Below are 23,924 nucleotides of genomic sequence, written 5' to 3'. Positions count from 1 at the left end.
CCACCCCCCCACCCCCCCACTCCCCCAGGCCTGCCAACTGGAACGTGGACAACGTAACATGGGGGTGCAAGATGGGGACATACAATAACAAGCAACTTCTTTTAAAATATTTTCTCAAAAAAAGAAAAAAAAATTGAGAAAAAAGAAGAAGAAGGTTACAGAACTTCTAGACGAGAATATTTCTAAGAGTAGGGACTCAAATCCTTGTTCGGCTGTATGTGTTGCTGAACAAATTGCTAAGTGACTTTTATAAACTCATAAAATATATCTTGTACAATGATGTGGTAACTATTCCATGTTCTGAGTGGCATAACAATGTACAAAGGAGGCTCATTATGAAGCTGATGTACGATCACTGCTTCTTGTGAAAATACAGATGTACTTGCATACTTGCATGCATAAAATTTTCAAAAGATCTGTTTTTATCTATTCCCACTACAAAGTGCATTAAAAGAAATATATTCAATATGTAGTTCTAGTGAAGCTCTAATGTGTCTGCATAAAAATTGTTCAATTCTGACCCATTGGAACAGACAATTTTGTCAAAGGCATGCTAAACTAATGAAGCGCGGCTCAAAATATGTTGAGCGCTTTGCGTCGCTTAGCGGGTGCTTCAGTGTTGTGGTCAAGGCTCTAAGACGTGCTTCAGTGTTGTGGTCAAGGCTCTAAGACATACTTTTCCTTGCCGAAGAGCATATGAACGATTAATATTTCACTTTATTGTGTTTTCTTTTTTCAATTTCTCTGTCCTTTTTTTGTTATTCATGCTTACAATGATTTGTCTCGGATTACACATACATATTTGTTTTTTTTCCTCCTTTCTTCATCAGAGCTCATGCTATATTCGCGCTGTGCGCTTAAAGATCCTTTCTGCCTTCGATAACTCCTGAGACCAAAGAAAGAATTTTCTTCATTTCTGACTTGATGACAGAAATTTCCGTCTGAAATTTGCATGAGCTTTGCTGATATACACTGATCAATTTTTACTGCTGATGAAACTAGTTGCAAATCAGATTTTCCTTCTTTTTTAGCTCCTATTTTCATTGATTTTCTTGAGAAAGGACACTTACCTTTTGTTCTTCAAATCTTCAGCCGTGCAATGCCTCATATTAAGACGTTTCTACGTTACAACGGTCAATCGTTAGCGTAAGACTTCCAAGACTCTGTTCTTTGTTTTTCTTAAGATTTGATTTCCCACTAACGTTGGATGATTGTTTTTGTTAATATTTGTTCTATTTCTCTGGTAAAACAGGTGGTTCTTGCTTACGTCATCAAACCTCAGCAAAGCTGCCTGGGGCGCACTTCAGAAAAATAATTCTCAGTTGATGATTCGTTCCTACGAGGTATTTTTGTACCTCTCTGGAGACTAGAAGCATCCAAGAACCAAACTGACATAGAGACTAAGAAGCATGGTGAAAAGATCCAAATTTGCACCTAAACTATCAACTATTCCTACTTCCGCCTCACGTTACACTTCACCAACAGAAATACACTTGCCAGTTACACTTCGCCAACAAAAAGACGCTTGCTATTATGATTTGAGACAAGTTTTTCCCCTTTTTAACTAACAGGAAACAGCCCTCCGCATGTCTATTTTAATCACTCCTGCTATAGACCACTGCCACGTATGCAGACACGTAGAATAACCCACCTTTAACCATTTCCCAAGAGCTGAATCAATCTTTTACCTGCATTAGTTTTCCTAGATTAACATTGATATCTTCTTAGAAGAGACAAAAACACTGAAGTGATTTCTTTCCATCTGTCTTATCCTCGCCTCGGTGGACAAAATTACTTGGTACCTATTGTTGGTGGGAGGTGACATGTATCCAGTAGAATAAGTGGAGGTGCGCGCAAGCTGGTCTAGACACCATTGTTGTAAAAAAGAAGAAGAGGATTAACATTGATATCTTGTTTCTCCTTTAGATTTCATCTCGACTTGAACTTCTAAAATGACATTGTGATTGTAACTTATTTCTGTCCTTGGCAGCTAGGGGTGCTATTTTTGCCGTCTTCTGTTAAACGTGGCTGTGGATTTTCTTGTACAAATAATGGTTTTCCATCAGAGGTACAAATATCATCTAGGTTTTTTTTTGTTATGTTTATGCTTTTTAACTTGATATATATCATCTGGTTTTTAATTCTTTGGATTTACAGGACGAAACTAGCATACACGAAGGGAAAAAAATAAAGCTGGTAACTCTAGCTTGGCAGGGAAAGGGAAATGATGATTCTTCTGAAGTAATCAAGTTACCAGTGCCTTATGAGCTTCCTCCAAAACCATATTCCCTTGAAGGTCTTAACTCTATAACAAAATCTCATTACAACAGTGGTGTTTTCTTTCAAACCAATTATATTATATGTTCTGTATAACAACATTTCGTTACAGCTTCAAACGATGTTGTTATTAAGAGGTTTGACTGTTAACTGCTCTCTGAATAACATCATGCTCACTGCATTTTATCGTTGAATGCAGATATTCCTTGGTCCTGGGATCGTCGGTATACCAAGAGAGACATATATGGACAAGTTTGGCCCAGATAAGTAAAGCTATACACCAACCAGGGCTCCTGATGTTTCGAATGATGGGATCGATGTGTTAGGTGAAACATTAATAAACAATTGACACTAGCTAGCTTGATTCTGTATATATTTAGGCATGAATCTTTAGAATGTTGGTACCATTTATGAGCTGGTTTTTCCATATAAATTGATGATTTTTTCATCAGTTGGCTCTAATTGGAGTTCTTGTTTCTGTGTATATTCTTAGGCATATGAATCTTTAGAATGTTGATACCATTTATGAACTGTTCTTTTACATAGAAATTGATGGATTTTTTGATCAGTTGGCACTACATTTATCCTTTGCTTCTGTATACTTTCTTAGCAATGTATAATGTTGAGTGGTTCAGTACGAAGGAAAATATTTTTCATGAAAAATATTTATATATAATCCAGAATAATATTATGGGAGGTGGAGTTGTGGCCAAGGGCGGATCTAGAGTATGCCGAGGGGGTTCATTCGAATTACGTTGTATATTTAAGGTTTTTTTTATGAATTTTTATGTTTATATATTGATCTTGAACCTCCTGAATATAAGATTAGATGTTGGGTTAATGGTTTAGGGGTTCAAAGTTCAATCCACTACTCTCTTTTTTTTCAAACTCTCTTAATGAAAATTTTGGATCCGCAGAGACGTTTCTACGGAGGTTGGAGGTGAAGATGAAGCATGTTGGAGGGTGGGTAGGACATGATAAAAGACATAGTACATAAATGTGTCATTTAATTTGGTGTTAATTGATATACAAATAGACACTTAAATTTATATAAAGCTGAACATATAAATACATGTATTTACATGACGATTCACGTGAGGTACCATCCTACATGGCGATTGATTTGTATTATAAATTAAAGTACATGTTTATGTATTATGTTAAATTTATACCATTGCCTGGTATAACTTGTGACTAAGGTAAATTTTATTAATTCGACAATACTTATGTGGTGACATTATTTTTCTAAAAAAAAACGGTTCTTACGCGATGTGAATCTAAATTATACGGTAATAAAATTTTAGGTTGGCCACCATGTTCGGGTCCTAATAAACATGAATATCTGGTAATAACTGAAAGATAATTTTGGCACCTGAAATTCCAACAAAAGTCCAAATGTGTGGATCAATACAAAAGTTGAATTTTTTTTCTTTTTTCTATATAAACATTTTCTCTATATATATATACTCACGTTTCATTTTTTTCCCTACATTTTCATACAATTTACAAAAATTATAAATTAAAAAATTCTCAAGATTTCCAGTTTCATCTCTTCACCACCCACCCTTATCTCTGTTTCTTGTATTGGTTAGGTAAATTTTTCTCCAATTCCAACTTCTTAAAATCAAGATTGTGTTTTTTCTTTAATGTTATGAGAGCGAATTCAGATTAGTCGTCAGATACCAAAAAAAATGTTCTTTAATTTTTCAATCAAGATTATGTTTTTTCCTTCTTTTTTTTCAATCTATTCTTTAATGGTATGGGTCCTATGTGGCACGAATTCAGATTAATTCGGGGACAATGTAGGTAAACGGAACAGAATGAGAGCCAAAAAAAAATGCTCTTTAATTTTTGCTATCAAGATTGTGTTTTTTCAGCTATTCTTTAATGTTATGTAACCTATGCGCCACGAAATTGGATTAGTCATTCTGGATACCGGACATTGGATGGGAATTAAAAAAATATATATGAGAAAGAAAAACTATTTTTTATTGTAATACTTAAAGAATATTATTAACAAACTCTGTTTAGTTCTTTTTATTTGTGATCATTTTTATTTTTTTGGTTCATGCAGACCCTGGATTGCTATTTTGGTTATTGGATAGACTTTTTTCTTTTTAAATTTTCCACTCTCGGTGTTTGATACCTGCATTGGAATCTGACTAACCGTACTTGGACATTGTGGGGTCCATTTATGAGAGCGCTTCCAACAAGATTTTTTTTTTCATTTCCAGGACTAGAATATGAGAACTCTTGTTGTCGAATTGCATGCTTTTGTTCCTTAAGGTTAAATGTGCTTAATCAGAATTGCAATGAGCAATGAGCAATGAAATCGATGAACTAAACAGGCAATCATCAAATAACTGAACCTTTTCTGTCTTTTTTTCGCGTTAATGTTAGTCTGTTATTCTGTTTGTATATCCATGAGTTTGCAAGTGAAATTACATCCTTTTGTTTTCCGTTTCAGCTGGAATTTTGCATTCAAGGTTTGTTCGTCGTGCTTCTGAAAGCTAGGTTCATGTCTGATCTCGATATCCAAGTCCCTACCACCTTTGGTACGTTGTATCTTTTCTTCGTTATCAGTGGCTTTCGTAGAGAACAGTTGTTGCTCATTGCTTCTGCAGCTATGTTGTACTCCCTCTGTTTCAATCTGTTTTTCTGGTTTTGATTTGATCGGAGTTTAAGAAAGTAAAAAAAAGAAGACTTTTGAATCTTGTGAATGTAAAAGTACGTCCTTAAATCTTGTTTTCTTTAACATGTCATATGAAAAAGTTGCCTGAAAAGGAAAGAGTTATTCGTTTTGAAACAGACTAAAAAAAGCAAAAGTAAAGACAGACAAATTGATTGTAATATGTTGCTGATGTAATTTAGTTGTGCTAGTCTATACAATCCTCCCTTTCTCCAATATTCTAAGACGAAAACCGTTTATTTCTCTGTTTTAGACTCATTACTGATTGGAATAACAACACTGTCTTTGTGGCTTGTATGGTGTGGACAGATCCGTTCGCTGATGCAAATGCTCAGAACTCAGGCGCTGGTGCGAAGGAGTATGTGCATATCCGCGTTCAGCAGAGAAATGGAAGGAAAAGTCTGACCACCGTTCAAGGCCTGAAGAAAGAATTCAGCTACAACAAGATTCTCAAGGACCTCAAGAAAGAGTTCTGTTGCAATGGTACCGTTGTGCAAGATCCAGAACTCGGACAGGTGAATACCTTATTCGATTTTATCTTTCTCCTCGTTGGAACAAAGGACTTATGGTATGGTAGACGTCATTCTTTTTTCACATAATTGAATGCTATTCTTTCGTCTCTGAGCTACTGAGGAACAAACAAGTTTAGTGTAAGGCAACGATCGTTCTTTGGACCAACCTATGACCAAATATAAACGAGTTCTTCACTTGACCAAAGAGCCTCAGATGCGAATCCAGGATTTCAGGATATGAACTTTATGAGTACAAGTTTGGGATTCTACCACAACTTGTACTTTTTAAGTGAATTTCTTAACACATACACACGCGCCCTTGGATGAACGATTTCTAGCTTGTTTGTTCTCTACTGATTGTTTTCATTTCACACAGGTTATCCAGCTTCAGGGCGATCAGCGGAAGAACGTGTCAACCTTTCTCATACAGGTTTAATTCACATCCTCTACCTGTTCCTCGAAATCCAATATACATAATCTAAAAAATGTACGTTGATTTCGCGTATTTTTTTGTGATTTTTAGGCTGGCATTGTGAAGAAGGATAACATCAAGATTCATGGTTTCTAAACACAATCAAAGAGAGGGGATTGATTCACATTTTGTGATTGCAACATTCACAGTTTGTTTACATTACATCAAGCGCGCTACGAGCAACGTTTTTTTCTGAGTTTTAACACATTTTTTCTTCAATATATATATGGCAGAAGCTTGGTATATTAGTAGCTTGTTGATGATCAGTATATATCAAAAGTTGTATGGTGAATCCCCAATGGAGATGGAGAATCAGCCCAAAAGTTTACAAGATCATTATATTCTATTTTGGATGAACATTATAGTATTTGTCATTTTGTATATAGTTTACTTATACCATCAATATACATTTGCTTATTTCATGAGCTTCTTGTTGGTGCTTAATGTATTAACTATTTCGTCCGTTTCAATTTGTTTGGTTGGTTGTGACTTGATTGTGCCGTGTAGACTCTTCACTTCTGATGTTGTAGTCATGTTGGTGTTTGCAAAAAAGTTGGAGAATCTGACATACATCTGTTGATATTTTTGAAGAGTTTGAGCAACATAAGGTATAGAGTTCAAGAGAATAATGAAAACGTTTGAATTTTGTGGTCATAAACTAAAAATATGTAAAAATGTACCAATATGTTTTTAATTTTATGGTCTTAAAAGATGTCAGATGGAAAACTGAAATTAAGAAACTGTCATAAAAAGAAAGGGACATTCTTTTTGAAATGCAACACACCTAAATTTTGTTGAAATGACGAGCAAGAAAAGAAGAGAAGGAAGGAACATAAATCGTAATTTAAAAAACGACTTTTGAAACTTGTGAGGTAAACTAGGGTGTGTCTAATGGGGAGGAAAATATTTGCTAGTTTTTTCAATGTTTGATTAATCAAAATATAGATGTTTTTATCACAACATGTACATAAAGATCGAAAAACGAAATATTTTTTTTTAAAAAAAGATGAAGATTGTATAGTAATGTGGGTAAATGCCTAGTAGACGCATATCACGAATTTAACCATATTATAAAGGAAAATGGCATAGATTTCCCCTTAAACTTGTATCGAAAAGTCAGTTACACGCTTAAACTATTATGGCGACCTACTACACACCTCTGCTATTTAAAAGTGAATTTATTTACCCCTAAAGCTGACATGAAAAAATGATAATAATTAAAAAAAAATCATGTGCGTCAGATGAGACAGAAAGTAAAAAAACCCACCCCACATCTCTTTTTCTTCTTCATTCCCCACAATCCTCATCTTTTTCACACCCATTAAACTTAAAATAAACAGATAACAAAAAATAAATTACTTCAAACTGGAGCAAAATTTTGAGAGGTTTCAATTGTTGGAGCTTTGACGGACATTTTGAGTGAATTGAGTGATAGATTGAAAATGGGAAGAAAATAAATTTTCTACTATCTAGATTTTTTAAGAAACCTCCATGAAAAACATGGAAAAAGAACAAAGAATGTTTGTCCAGATTTGAAAAATATTTACAATTACAAACCGCAACAAGTAACAATGGAAGCTCATTTTCCGTGACCAATCAATGGAAGAAATTGAATCAACCTTCTTGTGGGTACATTTTGAAATGGAAGAACTCTTCAACTCCATAACTGAACTCCAGATTTTGGGTAATTTTGTTGATAACAATTGCTAAAAGTTTTTCTTTACCATTTTGCTATGATTATTAGAGAATTTTAATAATTGATTAAAAATTAATTAGTGTAAAATATAATTAATAAAATAAATAATAAGTAATAAAGAAAAAAAAGTAAAAAAAATAAAATACAATTTCTGACTTGGCGCTGACATAGTGCTAATGTGACAGTGAGTGTAATACACAGCATACTCTGAAAGTGGTGTTGCACATATCAAGATGATATTAAATTTACTTTGAAGTAATTAAGGTGTGTAATAGAATATTATGATAGTTAAAATGTGTAACTGACTTTTCAGTACAAGTTTAGAAAAATTCATGTCTTTTCTCTAGTATAAATATATTATATTTAGATAATAAAAATGTAGAATGTCAATCTATTATCCATCAAATTTCGAATTAAATTTTTACTTATTTCCAAATAAAGAAACCTAACAACCCCTTAATCTCCTTCATCACCTACCATTCAACAGTCAGCGCCTTCTTCTCCTAAATAAATGTGCTGTTTTACTTAATTATTTTAAGTAGGGTTGGACTTTGGACTATAGCTTACGGATTCGATTAAATTCGATAGCTTTAATCTAAATTATAAAAAAATTAAAAAAATTCACATAACATGAAAAATGAAATAACGAACGCAATAAGTTTTAAAAATGACTATACGTAGTCTGACATGTTTTTTTAATTTTCCACCAGGGTGTACGATACGATTAGATATTAATTTGTGCATTGCAGGACTCATTTTTAAAGACGTTTGCTCCTGTACGTAGCCTAACTTATTATTTAAAGTTGAGTATAGCTATATAAATAAATGGTACTCTCATTCTCTAGTAGTATTAGTTTTTTTCCCCAATTTTTTATTTGGCAGATTCTTCAGAAAAAAATTCCTCCTCTGATTATTTTTGTGCTGATTTTAAAGGTATTTATTTACTTCTAATTCTTTGTTTTAATTTGATTTTATTTTCTATGTTTATTGTTTTGTAAATTATATCCATGAGTAAGTTGAGATTAGTTATATAAATTTTCACGTATGTTAAAATGTTTGTTTAAATTTCAGGAAAAATATTGACAAAAGTTGAAACTGAATTCAGTGAAGATGAAGAAGCTTTGATAATCAGGATGTACAATTTGCTTGGCAAGAGGTTTCTTAACTTCTTCATAAATTACTTATTTGAAAGCTTTTTAAATTTTTTATTTTACCCTTAATGATATATTTTTATAATTTTAGTCTTATAGGAATGTTCTTATAAACATAAGACATAATTCGAGTTTAATGACTTTGTTTATGAAATTATATCAGACATATTGTTATATCAACAAAATTATACTCTCTGACATCTCAGTTATAATATTACTGATGCAATTCGAGTCTTACATGTCTACATGAATATGATAAATAAGAAAATATTTTTTAAAAAATAAATTTTAAAAAAATATATCATACAAATTTTGATAACATGAATTTTTCTTTTTTTTATTTATTTCTTTTAATTTATTATTAGGTGGTCTCTTATAGCTGGAAGAATCCCGGGAAGAACTACAGAGGAGATTGTGAAGTATTGGAACACTAGATCCACCACTAGCCAATAACAATGTCAAAATCTTTTGGATCCCTTCTTGAACGAATAAATTTTTATATAGAAATAAAATATTTTGTAGAAATTTTAGCTTTTGTGTTTAAAAATCTCACTTTTATTTATTCAAGTAGATGGTAATTAATTTTCGAAATTTAATAATTTGATTATTTTGGATTACATCGAGTGTATCAAATTCTTCAATTTTTGATATGTAGATTCGAGAATTTTGTCAACAACATGAAAAAATCTCAACTCAAGAATTCGAATTGAAAAAAGAAAAAGATTGTGACATCAAAGACTTCAATATGTCTCATACGTACATATAAGCAGAGTTAAAACTTTAAATTCATTTCTTCTTGATTTTAGAATGATAATTTCAAGACAAATAATTGGGGAACAATCTTTGACACGTTAACGGAAAATGTTACTCCTCTAATTCATTCTATGTGCTACTATTTTCTTATTCATCTATCAAAAAAGTGATATACTATTTAACTTTAAAATTTTCATTTATCCTAAAAGACATAAAAGCTAAAATTTCAAAAATATGAAGGCTTCAATATTATAATAATAAATTCAATAATACAATAGGCATGACAAAATCATACAAGCATATATATATTATATATATACTCAAGTAATAACTCAACATCAAAAATAAAATAATCAAAATACTCCTTAATCCCTCTCATAATATATTTTTTTTAACCTAAGTTGAATTATTTAATTATTCCCATGGATTTAACCAACACTCCTCAGGTTTTTTTGGAAATCTTTCAGTATCTTGACAATAATCATAAATGACAAGATTTCTTTGTACCCAAGCATAATCCAATTTTTGATCACTTGATAAATGCCATGAATCATATTGATCCCACCAATTTTGTGTTGTTGTTGAAACACAAGATGGATATGGATCTTCCCATTGACAACCATCAACACTAAAATCTTTGTATGATGAAACAAATGGTTGATTTTTCCAATTTGTTTTCTCTAAACCACCTCTTGTAGCCCAATCATCTGCATTCCATATACTTGAAAATAAGTACATTGGCTTCTCATTTGGGAAGAAATTGTTTGTGTAATTCGCGTTTTTGTACACTCTTATCGGTACCTTATCCACGAAAAACCTGTACATGTATGACAATATTTTGGCGTTAGTTTTAATCACTCAAACTCTTATTAAACGTGAAAGAATCTCGTTCGTTCAATCATAATTTAATATAATGAAAATTAAAAGGTACTTACACAATTTGGTGAGTATTCCAAAGAACTGAGTAGGTGTGAAAATCCTCAGTGGGGTCAAACCATAAAACATGTCTCATCTCACGATTACCAGTTCCATTCTTGTACACATTTGTTTGAATAAGATAAGGTTCACCTGTCCTATTTCCCAAGAACTCAAAATCTAATTCATCTCTTGTTGGTCCTGCTCCATCTTCTGTGCACATCTACAATTCATTCAAAAATCCATATAGTTTAACATATTACGATAACAATAATAATATACTCAGTATAAAGTACATCTGGAGATCGAAAAGTGTGTACACAGATTTTATTCCTATCTTGTGAAGATAGATAGACTGCCTACGATAACATACTCAATGTAATCTTACAAGTAGAATATGAAAAAAATAGATGCAGATTTTTACCCCTACTTATGAAGGTAGAAAGACTGTTAAAAACCCCCCATTAAACATATCAAAATATAACTATCGCACAAGTAAATCAGAATTTTTTACATTATGTGTTGGATTGCAAGAGATGATACATGTCCAAAGTTGTTTATAAAATGTGAGATTAGTAATCTAGAAAACAAAGTAATTTAGTAATTACTATAGTAATGTAAAAATTCTTTTTTTAGAGGGATGTTGAAGCAATTAAAGAAGTAATTTCCGAGTGATTAATAGGTCATGAATTCGAGCATTGAAATCAGTCATTAATATTTGCTTTGAAATAAACTATACATATTGCATTTTAAAAATTATATCTGAACGTGAAATATTTTATATATCGATCTATCATTTTTAATATTATGTAAAAAAAAAAATTGCAAACTTACATAGTAAGCTGTCACAACACCAGCAGAGTCACCTCCCACCAATTTCAACTTCATGCTAAACCACCCAAATCTATATTTCTGTTTGGTCATAAATCCACATCCTATATTAAAATAAAATAAAAATCAATCATCAACCAATATTTGCAAAAATAAGTAAAATAAAAAATGCAAATGTCAATTGGTATATATTAAAAAAAAAACATTGAATTATTGTATTTTAATCGCCACTATAAGGATGCGATCAATTGAACACCTTTCTAAGAACATAAAGAGTTAAATGTCAAAAAAAACAATGAAAATTGGTATATATTGAAAAAACATTGAATTCTTGAATTTCAATCACCCATATAAAGAAAAACTCATCAATGTTACATAGATCGAAAGATGATCAGTTGAACATTTTTCGTCAAAACATAAAAGAATCAATTTTATAATTTTTTTATTTATCAAAATAGTATTGAAAAAAAAACTATATTCTTGAATTATAATTACCTGCTTTTTTGTCCAATGATAAATACCAGATCTGTCCATCTTCAGAAGTCTTGAAATGAGTTTCTGGACAACTTTTACTAAAATTGTCATCAAATGAACCTTGTACTTCAGCTTGTGTTGATGAAAAAAGTACAACAATTATTGCACAAAGTACAAGAAAATAAGCTATAGAAGAAGCCATTTTCTCCCCAAAAATTTAAAAAAAAAATGGAACTAAAAACTTCACAAGAGGAACTTGAGAAGTGAAGCTTCTTAATAAGTTTGAATCCTTTTAGAGAAGAAATATAAATAAATAAAATAAAATAAAGGATGTACAGATCATTGATCACTAGTTTTGGTCATGTCAAGGGCAAAAACGGAAATGAAATTTTTTTTTCCATGTTTGTTGCTTTTGTATTGTTTCAAGTGTTTATACTACTTTAACCTTAGTATATAAATAAAAAATAAAAAATTCTCCCCTTTTAATAGGAGACATTGAAGTTTGTCCAAAAAGTTATGTTCACCTATTTTGAGAATAATAGTTATTTCAATAATATATTTGATTTAATTTCACAAATAGAATTTAAAAAATATAAAATGTACATAATTTTATCATTAAAAAGATTATTTACCATAAATCCTAGATTAAAGTAAAACATATCAAATCAGATATGAAAACAATGGAACAAGAAGTAGTGGCGACAACAAACAATTTGATAACCAAAGCAAAGGGCACGAAAGAAAAATTAAAATGACGTTCAACTACGGAAAAAACTTATTCTCATAGAGTGTTTAGCCAATACAAAATGTATTATTACGTAATTTTAATGAAGTAAAATGAATTATAAATTTAAACAGATGCCTCCAAAAACACGTTACGCATAATTTTATTTTTTTTTACAAAAGTTAATAGTTCATTATAAAGAGGCAAATATAAGTTCTAAATTTTTAGAAGGGCAATTTAGGGATTGATCCCACAATCACATATAATCCAAACGACCGACAAGCTGGATAAAGCAATTGACAGAAAGATGAGTGAGGTGGAAATGACCATAATGCCCCCAAGGACTTCACTGAATTTTTGTTAAAGAAAAATGTGAGTGGGGTCTAATATGCCTGCATATGTGAACATGACTCTATTTGATTTGTCTTATAAATAATAGAAACTTGTTGGATTTGACAACTGGATTTTGCTCTTTTGATTGGTCCTCTACAATACACTAATTGATTTGTTTGTTGCTCCAATAATAACCCTTTTCTCTAACCGAAGATCGATATTCATTTTGAAATTTGATTTATCTGGATACTTATGTTATCAAAATGTCTCTTTCGAAACTTATAAAAATGATTTAATTTCAGAATTCAAATATGAAATTTTAAATTAAAAATAGAGGTATTTATCGTTTTATTATAATTTTTAGTGTAAATAACGAATATAAATAACAGTTAAATTAAATTTTTTCGAAAATATAAAAACAAGTCAGAGCGAAATGAGTCATTTATCATTACTATAGGTGTAGTAATGTGTGCTTAAAATCTTCTTAATTTTGAAAAGTGTTTCTTATTAGAAGAAGTACTTCTGGTAAATAACATTTTGTGTTTAGTTAATCAATTTTAAAAAAATAGTTTTGACAATATTAAATTAGTAGTACTTTTTGCTTGGTCAATGTTCTAAAATTATTTTGGAAAAAAACTATTTTTTTTAATTTCTGGAGAAAAAAAAAACAATTTCTAACACGATTCAAAAGCACTCATATTTCCTCTAAAAGCTTGATCAAATAACTCGACTTAAAGAAAATATTTTTTTTCAAAAAAATTAATACTATTAATTTTTAAAATTTTTTGACTAAACACAGACTATCAATCTCAAACTAATTGAACTCTAAATGAAATTTCTTAATTCATTTTGCTCCATATATAATCAAAGTCACTAGTGGAAAATCAAAAAAATAATATTTGACCCCACATTTTATTTTATTTTTTAGTAAAAGGAAAAAAAAAACAAGTGGAACAAGTATTGGGGCCAGTAAGATAAATTAAGGGGGATATTTATATTAATCATTTGACTTTACTGCTTTGGATCTCTATAATTACAGAACAAACTTACTTTTAAGTTTTTAAATCTTTTATTTTATTATTAAAAGCAGAGAAATTTTATAATTTTTGGGAGAAGAGCTAAGAGGTGTTGGTTGCTAGGAATAAAGATGACCGACATGCTCATGCTTCCATTAACTCTATGTTACAACGCCGTCTATTTTTCGCTGATTCAAGATTTAAATTTTACGAGTTTATATTATATTTGAAATTTTATCATAATGTATCTGGTTTGTTAGATTGAGAATAACTTTTTAACATATTAATAAGATTTGAACTTAAAGTTAATAAGTTGAGATGAAGCAGTACTCATGTTATTTTAGTGTATACATTTTCATTTAATTATAATTAATTAGTGTATGTTTTTCTCTAGATTTTATTACTTGATATATAATTCGTATATATATAAAGTTAATATTAATTTTGATGTATATATATAATAAAGGCTTAACCTTTTTTAAAAAACTAATAAATTGTGTGCTAACTTTTTTATATTTAAATTTTTTTAATAAAAATCTTGATTCGTGATATACGATATAAATACATAATAATAATAATGAATCATTCATATGCAAATGCCCCCATGTGAGGTTCAACAGTTGTACAGTTTTGAGACAGTAATGCATTGTCTGGGAAAACATATGCACTTACTATTTCTTAGATGTAAATTGCTTAGCCACTTTTATATTTTGATAACAATTGATTATAATAATTAAGTTAGTGTTATTAACTAAAGAATTGCCAAGTTATGTGAATTAAGTTGAGTTATTACTTTATTTTATTACTTTGACTTTTCTTTTTTCCCAACTTTGTTATTTGACTTGCCTATAGTTAAGATTCTTTAGTTTATAATTAGATGTTTTGTGTTTGAATTTTTAGAAGTAGAAAAAAAACTTGTAAAAAATGTCCACTCTATAAATAATCTACTGCATGCAAATTTAAATTTAATCGAACATCAGTATAAATATTAGGCACTAGCTAAGAAAACAAAAAATTAAAAGAGCATGTTTATGCTAAAACTTGGTGGATTAATTCAGAACTTTTTGGAACTTGGAGTTAAATTACTACTATAACAATAAGAATAAAAAATGTATATATATGACAGTTTGGCCGAGTGGTCAAAGGCGCCAGATTTAGGCTCTGGTCCGAAAGGGCGTGGGTTCAAATCCCACAGCTGTCAATTTTTTTATAAATATGTATACATATTAATCGTGTTACCAAAGTAACAATGGAGTGTAATGTGACAATGATAAAGATTCGAATTTACTCTTTTTACAACATATGTATACATATTAATCGTGTTACCCAAAGTAACAATGGAGTGTAAGGTGATAATGATAAAAATTCGAATTTATTCTTTTTTTACAACATATGTGTACATATTAATCATGTTACCCAAAGTAACAATGGAGTGTAAGGTGGTTATGATAAAGATTCGAATTTACTCTTTTTTTACAACATATGTATACATATTAATCGTGTTACCCAAAGTAACAACGGAGTGTAACGTGATAATGATAAAGATTCGAATTTGCTTTTTTTTACAACATATGTATACATATTAATCGTGTTACCCAAAGTAACAATGGAGTGTACGGTCACAATGATAAAGATTCGAATTTACTCTTTAAAACACGAGTTTGTATTCAATCTGGTACACCTTTAAAAACAAGTTATTTTCTTTATCTTAAAAATTGTTGATAAACATCAATTAGTATTACTTTTCCTCTGTATACTGACACAACTTACACAAAATGTTGTGTGCGTTAATTTTCAAATCAACATGATACTCGAAATATTTAAACTTTAAATTCGCTTCAGTAATAATTTACGTAAAATAGCGATCAATTTTCCCTTCATCCATGGATCATTTGGGCTTTATTAGCTTTTGTGATCTCTACATCAGAATTGGGCTTCTTATCCTTTGGTGGATGATACCTATAACAATTCAAAAGCAGTATGAAATTGAGTTAACTTTAAGTAGGTAACACTAAGAAATAATATTCAGAAAACGTATACTTTTGTATATAAATATATACATATTTTATATATAATTAGTCTATATTTTTTGTATATTTGATTAATGAATATAATTATTTTTAGCCAAGCGGCTCACTGTGTTAGGCCGACTACAATAGATTAGATTAGGTGATTTGCACATAAGCGATATTTTTAAGATTGTTTACGTCTAAATTAGTGACTTAGAATAACAATTTATATCTAAATTGAAGTATAAGAGCACGAGACTTATAGAATAACAATCGGTCGCATACACGCTCCCGACCTCGCCAAAAATTTTGGTTTTAGATGAGTTTACAACGTTGTTTCGAATCTCCAAAGAACCAAAAAAAAACTTGTCGAGTATGACCTAGGGCTATGCATGATGTTCTCCTCGTTGAATCGAATCAAATTAGACTTTTACTATCGCACCTTCCCTTTCGATACGTCAAAATATCAAACACGATTTTCGATCCATACAAAGATATATATTAATATTCTATTACCGTTCTTGATATTTTTACGAAATTGACTATGTAGTATTTGTCACTATTGATTCATCTAATTCAAATTTGTGTCGCGAAAGATTTATAATGATCAAATGATACATTCTCAATACTATATTATGATTGTACGGATATACTTTTTTTTTTAATTGTGATTGACCGCATATACACTCCCAACCTCGCCATTTTGGAGATAGACGAGCCTACAACTTTATTTCGAATCTCCCAAGGACAAAAAAACTTATCGGGTATGACCCATGCTATGCCTAATGTTCTCCACGCTGAATCGAATCTAACTAAACTTTGACTATCACACAGAGGCGAACACAAGATTTGAAAACTTTGGGTGTACCCATATAAACATAACTTAAATATGTGGTCTAAGCTAAACTTAAAATAAAAACAATAAAAAGAGGCTTAAAGTGGGATCTGAATGTCTAGAGGGTGATATCTCTAGCTTCTACCAATTGCACAAGGACACTTTTATGTTTTTTATGGATACACTGTTAAATATATTCAAATTCTTATCAGTTTTCAAAATAGATATACATTATACATATGATTTTTTCAAAAATAAGCAAGTGCACATGCACCCCCATATAGTGTGGATCTGCCTCTGCTATCACACATCACCTTTTGATACGTCAAAATAACAAACAGAAAGTTTGGTCCATACCAAAATACATATTTAAATTTTTTTACCGCTTTTGGTACTTTTACGAAATCATCTATGTAATATTTATCATTATTGACATATCTAATTTAAATTTGTGCCGCGTAAGATATATTTGATTTAGGTTTTTCCTTTCCTGTGATGGATTCAGGATCCACCCTTCTTACGTGTCACCAATCTATTAGTTACTGTGACACCACAAACCATCCTAGTCAGATACTGATCCGACCCGACCCGAAGTCCATCAGTGGACTCGAGTCTTCTCCCTTCTTACAAAAAATAAAAAATAAAAAATCCCTTTTTCCTCTGCAACCAAATCTCCTAAATCTTCGCAGGCTACAATGGCGATCTCCAAAACCCTAACCCTTATCGCCATTCTCCTAGTCCTCGTACCCATCAACCACTCCTTTTCCTCTTCCTCCGATGAGGACCTTCTCCCGGAGCTAATCAATCTCCGATCTCAATCTCCCACCGGAGTTATCCATCTCTCCGATCATCTTCTCCGTCGAATCCTCTCGGCTAAATCCCCACGACCCTTTTCATTTCTCATCTTCTTTGACGCTAAACAACTCCATTCAAAACCCGAACTTTCACTACCTACTCTAAAAAATGAGTTCTCCCTTTTATCCTCCTCCTTCCTCGCTAATAACCCAGGAAACAACAAGCTCTTCTATTTTACTATCGAATTTGGTGACTCACAAGCTTCATTTGCGCTATTTGGGGTTAATTCATTACCCCATTTACGTTTAGTCCCACCTTCAGCTACTGATATGAAAAAAGATTCGATTCAAATGGATGGGTCTGATCTCGCCAGGCTTGCTGAATCAATGGCTGAATTTGTTGAAGCGAAGACTAAGCTTACTGTAGGTCCTATTCATCGACCACCGATGATTTCGAAGAAGCAGATGGCCGTTATTATTGCTGCAGGATTGGTTTTGAGTCCTTTTTTGGTGAAAAGGGTGCTTTCTGGAGGTACCCTTTTGCACGATAAACATGTATGGATGGCGGGATCAATATTCGTTTACTTTTTCAGTGTTTCAGGTGCAATGCATAATATAATTAGGAAAATGCCTATGTTTATGATGGATAGAGAGGATCCAGGGAAGTTGGTTTTCTTTTATCAAGGATCAGGGATGCAATTGGGAGCTGAAGGATTCGCGGTTGGGTTTTTGTACACGATTGTTGGATTGTTGTTGGCTTTTATGACTAATGTTCTCGTTCGTCTAAAGAGTAGGACTGTGCAGAGGGTGGTGATGCTTTTTGCGTTGTTCGTTTCGTTCTGGGCTGTTAAGAAGGTGATTCAGCTCGACAACTGGAAGACTGGGTACGGTATTCATGCTTATTGGCCTTCAAGTTGGAAGTGATAGCAATGTAGTATTACTGGCTGAATGATATGGCTTCTATCATTAGGTAAGAGATGTGTAACAGCTTATACTACTTGTCAGCTAGCTTAATTTCGAACCTAAGTAGTTGACGGAAAAGTTTTAGCTTTTTTCGAGATGGATAGGTTCTGTGATTTATATGGAGCACGTATGTTTTGATTGAAGCTTTGAAAAGGGATTATGTACAAATTGCACTTAACAATTTGCACGTATTTTGTATCAGTCTCTCTGTTTTGGTTATCAGTGGTGTTTGTCAAGTTTTGAATTCCTGCATTTTTCTATGTTTATATATGATGAGGAATTAGTCTACCCGAACTTTGGTTCAAAGTTCAATGGCAAAGGTAATACAGTTTGGGATGTGTGATAGATGGCTAGGCGCACATCATGAGCTCGAATAGACCAAGTCTTGTGTTTAAGTGGAGAAGGGTAGAGGGATGGGGTTATTATTGACTAGTTTCAAAGCTGAAACAACAGTTTGTTGGTTATAAGATAGGATGAAAAAACAGCTACCTCAGTAGTGAAATAGTTAAAGCTTTACAGGTTAATAATTTGAAACGCTGGTGATTACTGATTAGCACTCACTAGGATCCTTTTTTACGTCTTCTATGAGCGTTTGTGGACAAAAAGGAATGTTCAGATGAGGTTAGTTATTGTGTCAACCACGATTGTGTCGAACCTGGCCATTACATCCCTCTTGTAATATCCCATATAGTCTTAAATTGGCTTTTAGGGTTATGTTGCTCAAGAGGTTCACCAAGATTCTGTTGATGAGATAGTTGGACCACATACACTTCCTATGACGACGATGATAAGGAGCTTTAGAAATAGTGGAATAATGACTTAAAACCTACCTCATCCACATTACTTCTTAACCTAGCCCAGTAGTACCATGATTATCTTCGATATTAATCGAGTTCTATTTGGTGAAAAATTGACAATGCATCAATAAACTGAGAGTAAATACTCAATGTCTAATACTGTATCCGAGTTGTATGTTAGCTGCAAGTAAGTTATGATATCCCAACTCAATTGATATGGCCGTAGACCAAAGATTTGGTCTGCTTGAACATGATGGTAGTACGATTTTTGGTGGTTTAGTATGTTGCATATCAGAGTTATTGCAGCTAGTGATTCTAGACTTCATGGGGGTCAACATATTGGTGCATAAGGTTCAAGTACGCTGTCATTCTGCTGCTATTATGTGTATGAAGGTGAATAGTAGTGCATTAACTGGTTAGACAAGGTGAGCTTTGGAGAACAAAGGATCAAATTTCTTCAGAAGGGGGAGGATAAACACTTGTTAGAACAACTTTAAGAGTTAAAAGAGTTTTAGAGTGAGATATAATGTGACTGGGAATCTAATTTTTGCCCGACAGAAGGAAAACAATCCTATTGGTCATCTGCTTTTCAACATATTGTCGAAGCTTCAGATTCACAGTATCAAGCATAAGAAAGAGATTTAGAGAGAGATATAGTTTTTTCTAATAACTAGGATGTGAAATCAAGTCTTTGAAAGAGGAGAATTTTAATATGTGGACTGAAAGAGTGTAACGAACATGTAATCCTCTCAGTAATCATGCTAAACTCCTGGATCATTTGAGTCAGTTGTGCATTTCATGATTTTTCAAAACAATTGGAGTTACTTCCACTGCTAGACGACGGAAGGGATAGAGAAGAATGGTGGTCTGTGTTTAGCATATTTAAGTTTATTTCTAACAGCCATCTTGAGTGAGTCAAAACGCTCAAAGCAACATCTCAGCCTTTGTGTATTTGATAGTCTATGCTTTTGATTGCCAATTTCTCCAGGATTTCCTTCTGGAGTTGCAACTGATACCCCTCTATTCGCATTATTTGGGGGCGGGAGGTGGGGTTGTGCTAGATCAACGGCAAAGTTGTTTCCGTGTGACCACAAGTTTGAGCTATGAAATCAGCCACAATTTCTTACATCAGGGTAAGCTGCCTCCTCACCTACCTTTTGGGGCGATCCTGGGTGAACCGTGTGGTTCGTGCACTGAGCTATCCTTTTAGTTGTTTCACATCTATGATGACTGTATTAGATGCTGGAAGTGGTTTCAATCTTTGAATGGGCTTGTAAGATTGCTCAAATTCATAATCTGAGTCTTTCAAGTTACAAACTGCCCGAGGTAGTAATTATCTCGTGAAATTAGTTGAGGTACATATAAGCTGATTTGGACAGAAGAAGAATGTTAGAAAGTGTTTTTAAGCAAAAAAGAAAAAAAAAAGAAGGGGACTTATTGACTTCGTCATGACAACGAATTCATGCTAAGACGGAAACATGGATGTTTACGAATTTATGTGTGACAAACTATCAATTCAAAATAAATGTTATAGCTACAGTTTCATTTAATTTTAATTCACAATAAACTTTTTGTCATTCGTCTCTCTCTCCCCTGAATCTTGCTCGTTACTCTTTGGTTTGTCACAGATGACTAAATTAATTTTTTTTTCAAGTTTTATACCTGAACTATTTAATTATTGATCAAATCACACACCAACTATAAATTGTTCTATTTTACCACCTGAATATAGTGATATTTCAAATAGAAAAAAGGAACAATCGACATTTAATATGTATTTTGATAAATAACTATAATAGCTAAAATAGAAAACTCATTTACCTAATTATTCAAACATAAAACTTGAAAAACCAAAATAACATTTCATAACAATTTTGTTATGCTATTACTAAAATGACATTTATTTTGAGACGGAGCACGGGAGTATTAGATAACCACAAAATCATTAGAAGACAAGTGTGCTTATAATTTATCAAAAACTCAGTGCTAACTGACAAAACCAACGGTAACTTTCTTTTCAAACCGTTGTGTCCTCCAAAAACACTCCATCTTTTCCCCTGTTTTTTTTCTTTTCATCACAATTTCCCATTAATCATCATCATATTCATAATTTTTTTCCATTGAAGAACCCAATCATAAAGAAAAAAATGAAGTGTTTTACATGTTGTTTTCGTACTAATTCCAATCACAAGAAAATCATCACAAAAAAGTCATGTAGTAACAAGATCAATAGTATCTCTCCTCAAGCTCTCCAGGTACGTCGTAATAATCACTATTTATTATTCAGTTGACCGAGAGGAAGGCCTTAGACACAATCATATCATTCTTCTAGTAAATGACTAAAAATCCGATAAGAAGATTCAGTTGACTGAAGGGAAGGCCTTAGGCACACACTCGCGTGCTCACATTGACTTTAACTAAAACGACCCTTTTACTTTGAATTTTGAGTTTGATTAACTTCTTGTGTTATTTTCTAAAGGATTTGCTCGAGACTCGCGAAAAAGGTGAAGATATTGTAGCCATTAATGGTACAAAAGAAGAAGTTAATCACCACGACAAGATTGTGAAATCCATAAACCTCATCGAAGAATCAAAGTACAATTTTTTATTTAATTTTTCAAAACTATAAAATGCAATTTTTATTTTTTTTTTGGTTATCTCAAATCTGTTAAAAAAAAAACAGGGATATAATTAACAGAGAGAATTTGCTCGAGTTCGATGAGAATAGCGAAGCTGATGTAGACGCCATTGATGCTAAAAAAGAAGCTCGACACAAGATTGTGAACTCCATTAACCTGTTTGAAGAATCCAAGTAAGTTTTTTTTTAAAAAAAAATATTCAATTTTGTCTGTTGTTTTCGTTCACTCAAATTCTTCGAAAAACAGGGACGAGGAGGAAGAAGAAGAAGAGTCGAATAAAAGCAGCAAAAATGATGAGGGCTTATTATCAAATCAAGTTTCTGCAGATTGCTCGGAGTATCTGAGCAATTTGCAGAAACATAACGGAGAAGAAGAAGAAGAAGTGGAAGAGGTTTCAAATTCAAGTGTGTCAAGCTATATATCTTATCCTCAGTTTCATCGATATCATTGTTGCAGAAACAGCAATGATGAATTCGAAGATATTGATCTCGAAGATGAAGCTAACAATAACGATGATGGAAATGAATTGATTCGTGAAGAGTCGTCTTACGAGTCATTGTTTTCACTCTCCATAGACAACTCCACTCGGAATGGAAATAATCCCATCCCCGAAATCATGTGCGACAAGGAGGAGGTCAACAGTCCATTGAAACCTATGTTGCTGAGACGTTTCAAAAATGTTGACATACTTGTATCGGAACCTCAAGAAGTAGTGCATTTTCAACACGAATGTGACAACAGTTTTGAAGAGTCCGAGCAACATAGATCACCGGTATTGAATCCAATTCGAAATCCATGTCTATTGAAAGACACTGGCATTACAACGCCTCCATCACTATTGAATCAACAAGAGGAGAAGGAGAACATTGATATGAATCTTCTTGATTTTAGTACCACGTATAATCGTGCAAAAGAAGAGCCTAATTTGAAGCGCCAAGAGAATGAAATCGCGGTTGATGCTAGTCTCTCAAGCTGGTTAGTTGAATGTTCTCAAGACGATACGCCAAATTCTAAAAACAGTGTTGGTTCTGTCGGAAATTCACCTTCAGAGAGATGCGTAGGGCTTATTGATGGACCAATTTTAGGAGCATTGTTAGTAGAAGAGCTCAAAGATGAAAAGCCAATTGTAATAGGGACTATTGGGAGCTATTTGAGACATACAGGGCAAGCTACTGGTGTTTCATCTTACTGAGGCATTTCGTCGAGCAGGCAGCACACTCCCGGGAGGGAGGTATATGCGCTTTATTTTTACACGTATTATGTTAAGTTTGTATTGTTATTCCATATTCAACTATTCAATAGTTTTAAAGATAGTTAAATTTGTATAGCATTTTTTTTACATGAAAGTGGAGTTTACCAGACCAATGAATATCATCCCTTTGAGGTCTGATTAATTTCAATTTATATAAAAGTTTTAACTTTGAAGTATAGTGTATGACAAATATCATGAATTATCCTGTAATAAAATTAGTGGTTGCTTATAGCTACTTCTCGATTATCTCGATAAATATAATGAATTATCTCATAATAAAATTAGTGGTTTCTCGATTATTTCTTTCATAATCAGAGCTCAGAGAAGGAATAGATAGAAAATGGTATAGAACTCGAACACAATAATCGGATTGATTATCTTCATGTAAAAGATACTTGATTACATAATGGAAAAGATTAAAAAATCATCACTAACATTAGGAACATAATCAAATTTGATAGAGAGTGTCTTACCTTTAAAGTAAAAATTTAAAACATATTAAGTTATCAAAAAGCAGATACTAAATGTTTTCCAATTTTCTCATGTTTGTTTGGAACAATAGTTGTGGAAAATATTTTCAAAATCAACTCATTTTTTTTCAAAATTAAGGAAAATGACTTCCCTAAAAAAATTAACGAAACATTTTCCAAAACTTTCCTGCAATTTTAAATAATATTTTTTTTTGGGAAAAACAACAACTTTTTTATTAAAAAAATTCAATTTTAAAATTTTATTTTCTTTACCCGATCCCTGTCCCCCACCCACCCACCACCGGCCAGCCCCCTCCCCAAA

At 32.2% G+C, this 23,924-nt stretch overlaps 6 protein-coding genes and 1 non-coding gene across 9 annotated transcripts in view; 6 read left to right on the top strand and 1 right to left on the bottom strand.

The window, feature by feature from the left end:
* LOC107012431 (tyrosyl-DNA phosphodiesterase 1) overlaps positions 1-2,845 on the top strand; it is an 11,444-nt gene extending 8,599 nt beyond the window's left edge. The window contains exons 12-16 of the mRNA XM_015212280.2: positions 1,093-1,146; positions 1,253-1,343; positions 1,991-2,068; positions 2,158-2,296; positions 2,477-2,845. Of these exons, the coding sequence (XP_015067766.2) occupies positions 1,093-1,146; positions 1,253-1,343; positions 1,991-2,068; positions 2,158-2,296; positions 2,477-2,544 (430 nt within the window). The 3' untranslated portion in view covers positions 2,545-2,845. The remainder of the gene's footprint in view (positions 1-1,092; positions 1,147-1,252; positions 1,344-1,990; positions 2,069-2,157; positions 2,297-2,476) is intronic.
* Positions 2,846-3,759: 914 nt separating this feature from the next.
* LOC107014073 (protein translation factor SUI1 homolog 2) lies at positions 3,760-6,420 on the top strand. Of its 3 annotated transcripts, XM_027915875.1 has the most exons (6): positions 3,760-3,869; positions 4,512-4,625; positions 4,745-4,832; positions 5,276-5,481; positions 5,855-5,908; positions 6,002-6,420. In XM_027915875.1, exons 3-6 carry the CDS (start codon positions 4,796-4,798, stop codon positions 6,044-6,046), a joined length of 342 nt encoding a protein of 113 aa, XP_027771676.1. In that variant the 5' UTR covers positions 3,760-3,869; positions 4,512-4,625; positions 4,745-4,795; the 3' UTR covers positions 6,047-6,420. The 3 variants fall into 3 exon arrangements, with proteins under 3 accessions (XP_027771676.1, XP_015069422.1, XP_027771677.1); XM_015213936.2 differs by lacking the exon at positions 4,512-4,625; XM_027915876.1 differs by lacking the exons at positions 3,760-3,869; positions 4,512-4,625 and adding an exon at positions 3,921-4,079.
* Positions 6,421-7,549: 1,129 nt separating this feature from the next.
* LOC107013113 (MYB-like transcription factor ETC1) lies at positions 7,550-9,322 on the top strand. Its single transcript, XM_015213103.2, has 4 exons — positions 7,550-7,579; positions 8,501-8,579; positions 8,718-8,802; positions 9,163-9,322. The coding sequence occupies exons 1-4, from the start codon at positions 7,550-7,552 to the stop codon at positions 9,248-9,250; spliced, it is 282 nt and encodes a 93-aa protein (XP_015068589.1). The 3' UTR covers positions 9,251-9,322.
* Positions 9,323-9,890: 568 nt separating this feature from the next.
* On the bottom strand, positions 9,891-12,218 carry LOC107012559 (probable xyloglucan endotransglucosylase/hydrolase protein 8). Its single transcript, XM_015212431.2, has 4 exons — positions 11,792-12,218; positions 11,300-11,400; positions 10,486-10,688; positions 9,891-10,367 (listed from the first exon to the last, which is right to left on the bottom strand). Exons 1-4 carry the CDS (start codon positions 11,970-11,972, stop codon positions 9,965-9,967), a joined length of 888 nt encoding a protein of 295 aa, XP_015067917.1. The 5' UTR covers positions 11,973-12,218; the 3' UTR covers positions 9,891-9,964.
* A 2,746-nt stretch (positions 12,219-14,964) lies between these two features.
* TRNAL-UAG lies at positions 14,965-15,044 on the top strand. Its single transcript has one exon. It is a non-coding gene; the product is annotated as a tRNA-Leu (tRNA).
* A 2,281-nt stretch (positions 15,045-17,325) lies between these two features.
* LOC107015264 (probable dolichyl-diphosphooligosaccharide--protein glycosyltransferase subunit 3B) lies at positions 17,326-18,645 on the top strand. Its single transcript, XM_027915723.1, has one exon. The coding sequence runs from the start codon at positions 17,383-17,385 to the stop codon at positions 18,403-18,405; it is 1,023 nt and encodes a 340-aa protein (XP_027771524.1). The 5' UTR covers positions 17,326-17,382; the 3' UTR covers positions 18,406-18,645.
* A 163-nt stretch (positions 18,646-18,808) lies between these two features.
* Positions 18,809-23,367, top strand: LOC107012953. Its single transcript, XM_015212930.2, has 4 exons — positions 18,809-21,496; positions 21,721-21,836; positions 21,925-22,053; positions 22,127-23,367. Exons 1-4 carry the CDS (start codon positions 21,389-21,391, stop codon positions 23,070-23,072), a joined length of 1,299 nt encoding a protein of 432 aa, XP_015068416.1. The 5' UTR covers positions 18,809-21,388; the 3' UTR covers positions 23,073-23,367.
* Positions 23,368-23,924: the final 557 nt, after the last annotated feature.

The sequence above is a fragment of the Solanum pennellii genome, chromosome 3 (genome assembly GCF_001406875.1).
Source record: "Solanum pennellii chromosome 3, SPENNV200".
Classification (NCBI taxonomy): Eukaryota; Viridiplantae; Streptophyta; class Magnoliopsida; order Solanales; family Solanaceae; genus Solanum; species Solanum pennellii.
The sequence above is the reverse complement of the archived record's forward strand: the minus strand, read 5'-3'. Positions and strand labels throughout refer to the sequence as shown.

Bases quoted from the DNA above. Each gene is read 5' to 3' on its own strand.
- LOC107012559 (XM_015212431.2), bottom strand. From the start codon at position 11,972: ATGGCTTCTTCTATAGCTTATTTTCTTGTACTTTGTGCAATAATTGTT. The intron at 11,401-11,791 runs GTAATTATAATT...ATTTTAATATAG, and splicing joins ATCATTGGACAAAAAAGCAG to GATGTGGATTTATGACCAAA. The intron at 10,689-11,299 runs GTAAGTTTGCAA...AATGAATTGTAG, and splicing joins GTGTTGTGACAGCTTACTAT to ATGTGCACAGAAGATGGAGC.
- LOC107015264 (XM_027915723.1), top strand. From the start codon at position 17,383: ATGGCGATCTCCAAAACCCTAACCCTTATCGCCATTCTCCTAGTCCTC.
- LOC107013113 (XM_015213103.2), top strand. From the start codon at position 7,550: ATGGAAGAAATTGAATCAACCTTCTTGTGG. The intron at 8,580-8,717 runs GTATTTATTTAC...TTTAAATTTCAG, and splicing joins TTTTTGTGCTGATTTTAAAG to GAAAAATATTGACAAAAGTT. The intron at 8,803-9,162 runs GTTTCTTAACTT...ATTTATTATTAG, and splicing joins TACAATTTGCTTGGCAAGAG to GTGGTCTCTTATAGCTGGAA.
- LOC107014073 (XM_015213936.2), top strand. From the start codon at position 4,796: ATGTCTGATCTCGATATCCAAGTCCCTACCACCTTTG. The intron at 4,833-5,275 runs GTACGTTGTATC...TGGTGTGGACAG, and splicing joins CCAAGTCCCTACCACCTTTG to ATCCGTTCGCTGATGCAAAT. The intron at 5,482-5,854 runs GTGAATACCTTA...CATTTCACACAG, and splicing joins AAGATCCAGAACTCGGACAG to GTTATCCAGCTTCAGGGCGA.
- LOC107012953 (XM_015212930.2), top strand. From the start codon at position 21,389: ATGAAGTGTTTTACATGTTGTTTTCGTACTAATTCCAATCACAAGAAA. The intron at 21,837-21,924 runs GTACAATTTTTT...AAAAAAAAACAG, and splicing joins AACCTCATCGAAGAATCAAA to GGATATAATTAACAGAGAGA. The intron at 22,054-22,126 runs GTAAGTTTTTTT...TTCGAAAAACAG, and splicing joins AACCTGTTTGAAGAATCCAA to GGACGAGGAGGAAGAAGAAG.